The sequence below is a fragment of the Nelumbo nucifera genome, chromosome 2, assembly GCF_055504915.1.
Source record: "Nelumbo nucifera cultivar China Antique chromosome 2, China Antique-T2T, whole genome shotgun sequence".
NCBI classification, from domain to species: Eukaryota; Viridiplantae; Streptophyta; class Magnoliopsida; order Proteales; family Nelumbonaceae; genus Nelumbo; species Nelumbo nucifera.
Window position 1 is genome coordinate 10,608,794 of NC_142650.1, and position 7,682 is coordinate 10,616,475.

The 7,682-nt window shown below is 43.5% G+C and overlaps 1 protein-coding gene across 1 annotated transcript; it reads left to right on the top strand.

Moving 5' to 3' along the window:
* Positions 1 to 1,169: 1,169 nt before the first annotated feature.
* On the top strand, positions 1,170 to 4,166 carry LOC104594950 (pyruvate decarboxylase 1). The gene is made up of 6 exons (XM_010255506.3): positions 1,170 to 1,902; positions 2,245 to 2,408; positions 2,499 to 3,149; positions 3,268 to 3,385; positions 3,490 to 3,678; positions 3,804 to 4,166. The coding sequence occupies exons 1-6, from the start codon at positions 1,252 to 1,254 to the stop codon at positions 3,972 to 3,974; spliced, it is 1,944 nt and encodes a 647-aa protein (XP_010253808.1). The 5' UTR covers positions 1,170 to 1,251; the 3' UTR covers positions 3,975 to 4,166.
* The last annotated feature ends 3,516 nt before the right edge of the window (positions 4,167 to 7,682 follow it).

Below are 7,682 nucleotides of genomic sequence, written 5' to 3' on the forward strand. Positions count from 1 at the left end.
GCTTATATACTTCATAGTTCATACAAAATTGAACTCTTAAAAAGCCTCTGGGCCCGCCACTTGGATTCATACCAATGGCCAATCAAAACCCAAATTTTTAAGACCCCCGAAACCTCAGCTTTGTGTTGGCAAATGGCAGCTTCTCTTCTTCTATTTCTTTTTTCGACTTTAATTAAGCCGTAATCCCTTATTTTAAAACTGGTAATCAATAATTATCATCTTGATTAGGACATGGTGGCTGGTGGGCCAGTAGGCTTTCAGGCCCAATCACTAATATTTTGGTTCAACGTATATAGTCGATCTTTTGTATTACCACCTAAAATGTAACTTGCATACATATATCTTTTAATGTATTGTTTTTGGTGTTTGAATTGGGTGTAATGATGTCAATTTGACCCTATTTATATTAATTCTTGACTAAATACAATAAGAAAATGAAACTACATTAAATAAAACCATCTTGACAACCAAAGAACGTAGTTGTTGACCCAGGCTTTCAGGCCATGACCCACCCACCCACCCATCAGGAAAATATTAAAAAAGAACAAAAGAAAAACCCACCCTCATCGTGACACTTGACAATTAACATAGAACCTCATCATGGTGTAGGAAAATACACTACAAAATACAAATTTATCTACCTTCATCTTACTAATATTATCAATCCTCCCCCACTCTCCACTTTTGCTTCAAAGTAAAAAAGAAAAAGAAAATACGGTCTGTATAACTTTTCTGACTATTGATAGGCTAGCATTAGAAGATTCCACCCACTTAAGTATTGGATTTGGGATAGAGTATAACATCCATCACCCTAATAATATTATTAATTTTTGATAATCCAAGATTAGTAGATCCGAGAGGGATTCGACTCTCGAGAGTCGAGAGAGAGATGAATACAGCGCATGAAGGATATATATCTAACAAACATCATACATACAAGTCCACTTATTATTAATCAAACCAAGTTTTTAAAATGTGAAGGGATATACAGATACTACAATTGGTCAAAGTATCAAAAACAGAAATTCCAGATTCATGGTGCCTATGTCTACGTTTACCTTAAGTTTTGAGTTTAATTAAGCTCCCCGGTTTTTTTCTGTCGCTCTGTCCTTCTAAAACTGCCACTGCCCCTGGTTTTTTAACTGCCAAAGCCCATATAAATTGTATACAGGGCTTCCTGCGGTTTCAAGTGTCACGACAACTCACTCAAACCCTCCAACTCCCAACTCTCAAGCCTCAACCTTGTGAAAGATGGAGAACGGTCACACGGCAGCATTCGCAGTGTACCCGCCCAAACGAAAACTCTCTCAAAATAATGGATCCGATAAACCCTCCCAAGACTCTCCCAAAAGACCAATCTTTGATGCCATTGTCTATTCCAATGACATCGGAGCTATCAACGGATTCAAACCTGCTAGCAACGACGTGGGCTGCCTCCCACACCACGGCGCGGTCGTGCCCGTCCAGAACTCGGTCTCATCTGCCGCCATTGGATCGTCTGAGTCGACACTCGGCCGGCACCTCGCTCGTCGACTCGTCCAGATTGGTGTCACCGATGTCTTCTCCGTTCCCGGTGACTTCAACTTAACCCTACTCGACCACCTCATAGCCGAGCCTGGGCTCAACCTCATTGGCTGCTGCAACGAGCTCAATGCTGGATATGCTGCTGACGGCTATGCCCGGTGTCGCGGCGTTGGTGCCTGTGTCGTCACCTTCACAGTGGGTGGCCTCAGCATCCTCAATGCCATCGCCGGTGCTTACAGTGAGAATCTCCCCCTCATCTGCATCGTCGGTGGCCCAAATTCTAACGACTATGGCACTAATAGAGTTCTTCACCACACGATCGGATTGCCGGATTGGTGTCAAGAGCTTCGATGCTTCCAGACCGTTACCTGCTTTCAGGTAGAACCCAAAGTTCCCCCTCTTTTTTGTCTTTCATTCTGCTCTTCTATGGCAGCGGTACCGTTTTGGCTGTGGTGGGGTACCATGGCCGTAGGAGGACCGGGGACTTAACTTGCCACGTGTCCCCTTGTCAAGGATAGATTTTGGGTCCTATCCAACATAATAGGATCCTGGCAAATCATGTAGACCCAAACGGTCCTGTGGGTCCCCGACTCAAAATTTTGGGAACCCTCCTCTTCTTGGTTCTATTTGATTTGTATGAGGTTCGTTTGAAACAGTTAGCAAGTTTGGTTTGATCATTGGTGGCTTAGCTTATGGTGCGTGGGCCTTTTTGAATTGTAGGCAGTCGTGAATAACTTAGAAGATGCACATGAACTGATTGATACTGCCATCTCAACAGCTTTGAAAGAAAGCAAACCAGTTTATCTCAGCATTAGCTGTAATTTAGCAGGCATCCCTCATCCTACTTTCAGTCGAGAGCCCGTCCCGTTCTTCCTGTCTCCTAGGTAATTAATTACTTCTTCTTTTCATCTCCAAATTACATAGAGATCGAAAGGGGTTTGTTCGTAATTCTTGGAGTTTCTTGAATACTACAGATTAAGCAATCAAATGGGTCTTGAAGCAGCAGTGGAAGCCACGTCGGAGTTCTTGAACAAGGCGGTGAAGCCAATCATGGTGGGTGGTCCAAAACTCCGAGTTGCGAAAGCCTGTGATGCCTTCGTTGAGCTTGCAGATGCTTGTGGTTATCCGATTGCCGTGATGCCTTCAGCGAAAGGTCTGGTGCCAGAACACCACCCTCATTTCATCGGGACCTACTGGGGCGCCGTGAGCACCCCATTCTGTGCGGAAATTGTGGAATCGGCTGATGCTTACATCTTCGCTGGGCCAATTTTCAATGACTACAGCTCGGTTGGGTACTCGCTACTTCTCAAGAAAGAGAAAGCAATAATAGTAGAACCACATCGAGTGGTGATTGCAGATGGGCCTACATTCGGCTGCATTCTAATGAAGGACTTCCTCCAGGCCCTTGCAAAGAGGCTTAAATGCAACACGACTGCCTTCGACAACTACCATCGAATTTTGGTCCCGGAGGGGCTTCCGCTCAGGTGTGAGCCCAAGGAGGCATTGAGGGCCAACATCCTTTTCAAGCACATACAGGAGATGTTGTCAAGTGATACCGCCGTGATTGCTGAGACAGGAGATTCCTGGTTTAACTGTCAGAAACTGAAACTACCACAAGGTTGCGGGTAAGCTAATGAGAGAAAGCTTAAGCTTCCTGATTTCATACTTATAGCTGCCGATCCATACGTAGAAATCTAGTCAGAAACTTCTCAACACAAGACCTATTGTTGTTTATTATTGCAGTTACGAGTTCCAGATGCAATATGGATCAATTGGGTGGTCAGTGGGTGCAACGCTTGGGTATGCGCAGGCAGCGCCAAATAAGCGAGTGATTGCTTGCATTGGTGATGGAAGCTTTCAGGTTGTTCCTGCACAATCTCTACCATATATATTTCTAACCATTGTTGTGACTTGTGACTACATATATATGAATCTACAGCTGCTAATAAATGATTTGACGTGCAGATGACAGCACAAGATGTGTCGACAATGCTGCGTTGTGGGCAAAGGAGCATCATATTCCTGATAAATAACGGTGGATACACCATTGAAGTTGAGATCCATGATGGACCCTACAATGTGATTAAGAACTGGAACTGCACTGGTTTGATGAATGCAATCTGCAATGGCGACGGAAAGTGCTGGACCACTAAGGTAGGTCTTATCGATCTGAAAGCGTTCAGGTGTTGGAGTATAAATGTTTTCTGAGATGACTCTGAATGGCCTGGGGAGCGAAATGGTTAATGAGAGTTACTTATTTGTTGAATTCGGTGTTGCAGGTGCGATGTGAAGAGGAGCTAGTAGAAGCGATCAAATTGGCAACAGGAGATAAGAAAGATTGTTTGTGCTTCATAGAGGTTATCCTTCACAAGGATGACACGAGCAAAGAGCTACTTCAATGGGGATCCAGGGTTTCTGCTGCCAATAGTCGCCCGCCAAACCCTCAGTAGATCCCTGCTGGCTGCTTCCGGCCTGCCCTGAAATGAAGCCTTCTCTCTGACTGTTGTTTTTTTTTTTTGGCTGATTCCCTTGAACAGAAGATGTATTTTCTTCTAAGTTTCTATCTTTGTAGTATTCTCTTGTTTCGCCATGCTTGTACATAAATTCTTTTCCTTGAATAATGTTTACATTTATGTTTTGATATTGGGTAAATTACAAAAACCCCCCCGCACTATGGGGTCTGTAACAAAGATCCCCTGTATTATGACCGTGAAACAAAGACCCCTTCCGTTAATTTTTTTTTGTCTAAAAAAACCGTTACAATATTTTTTAATTCCCATACTACCCTTATATTTACTAAACGAGAAAATTACTATTCATCTTTCCCGACCTTCCCATACTATCCTTCCCTTCCTTCAAAAGTTTGTTTCTAAATTATATACGAATTAATGATCAATGATATTCTCATATCCACCTTAGAGAAAAAAAAGGGAAAAAAACGAGAAAGCCGATGGCGTCTCGCCACTCCCTCTGTATGTTTCTAAGTGAATGATGTTGTCGTTTCTACCCCAAAAAATGAAATTATATGTGTGAAATGATGTTTTTCCATTCCTTTTTACTTGGTTTCTAATTCCATGATACTCTTGTTTCTTCCACGAAAAAATAACACGAGTTAAAGATGAAAGAAGTTTGCAGATGGAAAATCGAGTACCAACATAAGACAGAATAAAACAAAAAATGAAATGCAAAACAAAAAGTCTTTCAATGTGATAGAGTATAAACGGAATCGACAGCATTTCACTTTAATACTAAAGAGTAGCTTATTAGAACAAAACAGGGAAACAAAGAGGAAGAAAACGGTGGAATACAATGCAACGATATACTCCTGTGACAGAGACGACGGACCCCAACTCGTGGCTGAAATAGAGATGGAACCAGTCTTAGGCGGTGGAAGTGAGTCCGCAAATAGAAGTCCTTCGCTTGCAACACTACGAGCAAGCGAACTGGAGAAATTCCACTCCTATGGGGTCTGTTATAAGGCGGCTCCGCAAGACCCCCTTGTTTGCTTCATTCCACTCCTTTTAATCCAATGACGGCGGAGATGGGCGAAAGTAATGGAACTTTTGAGATTGAATTTGAACGGAAGAGCTTCAAGTTGGGTGATCTTCTCGGTGATATGGGCAGACATCTGTTATTGGTCTATCAAGCATTCTAGTTTTCTATGATTGCAGCATCGTTGACAATGGCTATAGAGACAAGATTGATTGAAGACGGAGAAGAGAAGAAAGGGAATATGAGAAATGGGTTTCCTCTGCCCTTTCTTTTCGGAGAGTTGGGAGAGAAAGAATAAGAGAGGATGGTGAGAGAGGGTAAAAGAAGAGAAAAAGAGAAAATAATAGGTTAAATAGGTTTTAAGAGAAAAAGGGAAAAAAAGAAAATAGAAAAAGTTTAGTGGGGTATTTTGGTAATCTAATGCATTCCGTCATCTGACTTAACGGTCAAGGGGGTTTTTGTCTCATGGTCATAGCACAGGGGTGTTTGTTGCAAAACAAAGGATCTCGGCTTCAATCATTGTGAGGCCCGTTCCATCAAGTTTGGATGTTATTCAAGCTATAAATTCTTTTCCTTGAATGATGTATACATTTATGTATGGATGTTTTGATGGCATTTTATTGGACCTCCGCTTCGGTCAGTGTGAGGCCCGTTCGAACAGCCTTTATGGCCTTGCATTGGGAATATCTCCCCATACATAAGGAGATATTCCCAATGCAAGGCTGTAAATGGTGTTCGAACATGCCTTACACTCATTGAAACCAATCTCATTTTGAACTTAGGGGGTGGGGGAAATAACGAAAATACTGGTTTTCCTCTCAAATATGTAGTACCCTGTACTTTAGGCTGAGTGCCAATTTAGTACTCGAACTTTAAAATGTGACAATTTAGTACCCGAACTTTCATTTTGTGACAATCTAGTACCTGGCGTTAATCGGCCGTTAAATAACATGCAAAAAGACAAAAATGCCCTTCAAGTGTATACTCCCAATCTTACTCCTCTGTGTAAACTCCCAACCTTCCACAATTAAATACTTGTTTAACTACTTCACGGATGAAGCACCGAAGTGCACTACGATGATCGCCGGCGGTGTGGGAGGGGTTTTGTTTGATGACCAGAAGAACTGCATTCTTGGTAAATCAAATCAATAATCTTCAAGGGAGTGCTCTTCCAAGGCTGCACTACACGTTGACTGCAACAAGTTGAAATGTGGTACTAGTGGCAGCAAGGGTGGTGCTACTCCTTTCCTTGCATCGGGAGCAATGACACCCAAGCCGCAACCCCCACCGCCAAGTTCGGCCCACTCGCCCAGATTCTTCAAGCCTCCTCCGCTATAGTTAACCATGTCCAAAGGAGAACCACCGAAGACAAAGCAGCCTATTATATGACAACCTCCATCTCCACATCCAACTAACCAGACTAAGCAGAAGCCTCCTATTAGACATTACCTACCATCACCACCAACCCATCATTATCCTTACACATCACCACCACCACCACCGCCACTAACTCATCATTTCGGTTACGCCTCACCTCCTCCCCATCTTCCTTCTCCTCCAACCCATCACCTTTATACACTACCATCGCCACCTCCACCACATATTCGGGTGCCGCCACCAACCCATCATTTATACAACGCCTCCACCCCCAGAAGAATTCTACCCACCTCAAACCAGTGGTGCTCCGCCACCACAAGCTTCTATCTCTCTCTCACCTCCATTTGGGTGCATCATAGAATCACCTCCTTTGCCACAAAGTCATACTTCCCAACCACCATCACCACCACCAGAAGTCTAGCCCGAGTTGCCTTATGTAACAGATGAACATGGGAGTAAGTAGGATTCTGGAAGTGATTTCAAATCGCCAAGATCAGTTGGGATCGATCTGTTGAATTCTTTTGTTACCGGAGAGTAGCTTACCCAGCTTCTCTTGTAAGTAGAAGCTGCAGATGCCACCCGGATTGTTTATGTACAGATGGTCAATGCATTGCATCCCCTCCCCCATGTCGTCCACTGTTCCTCCACCACCACCACCCTTTTCCATCACTAACATCTTAATCCCAATCTCGGCAGCTAAAACACTACCGCCAATACAACCCCAGTAAACATATTGTAAGCCATGTTGAACTGCTCCAAGCTCTTCATCTACCCAATGGCGGGTGGAAGCAGGCCTTGGGGATGCAACCGCCGAGGTTGTTGGATAACATGATGATGGAAATGGGGGAGTTTCCGAGGTTGTTCAAAATGCCGAACCGGAAGTGGTTGTTCAAGTCCTTATCAAAGAGCCAGATTCGTAAAAATGGTATTTGGGAAGATGCCGCAAAAACGGTTGGAGTTGAGGTGGAAAAGAGCCAATTAGCCAGATCCATTAAGAGGCCAAGCTTGGGTATCAGATACCCAGCAATGTCAGTGTGGTTGAGATCGATGTCAAAGACTTATGGTTTATGGTGTAAGTTGCTAAGGCAATAGGGAGCCACCTGCGCACTCAGCCATTGCTGCAAGCATTCTTCGGTGCGGCAAAGAATGTCTAGTTGGTGGTGGATGGAGTTTTCACCTCCATCAAGACATTTGGGTTCCCAAAACCTGATCTTCATTTTCTTGAGAAAGAAGGTAATGAACAGTGTCCAAGGGTAATTTTGATATTTTTAAAAGTCTTAAATCATACA

Coding starts and splice junctions, on each gene's coding strand:
- LOC104594950 (XM_010255506.3), top strand. CDS start 1,252: ATGGAGAACGGTCACACGGCAGCATTCGCAGTGTACCCGCCCAAACGA. Junction 3,386..3,489: donor TTGGTGATGGAAGCTTTCAG/GTTGTTCCTGCA, acceptor TTTGACGTGCAG/ATGACAGCACAAGATGTGTC. Junction 3,679..3,803: donor GAAAGTGCTGGACCACTAAG/GTAGGTCTTATC, acceptor TCGGTGTTGCAG/GTGCGATGTGAAGAGGAGCT.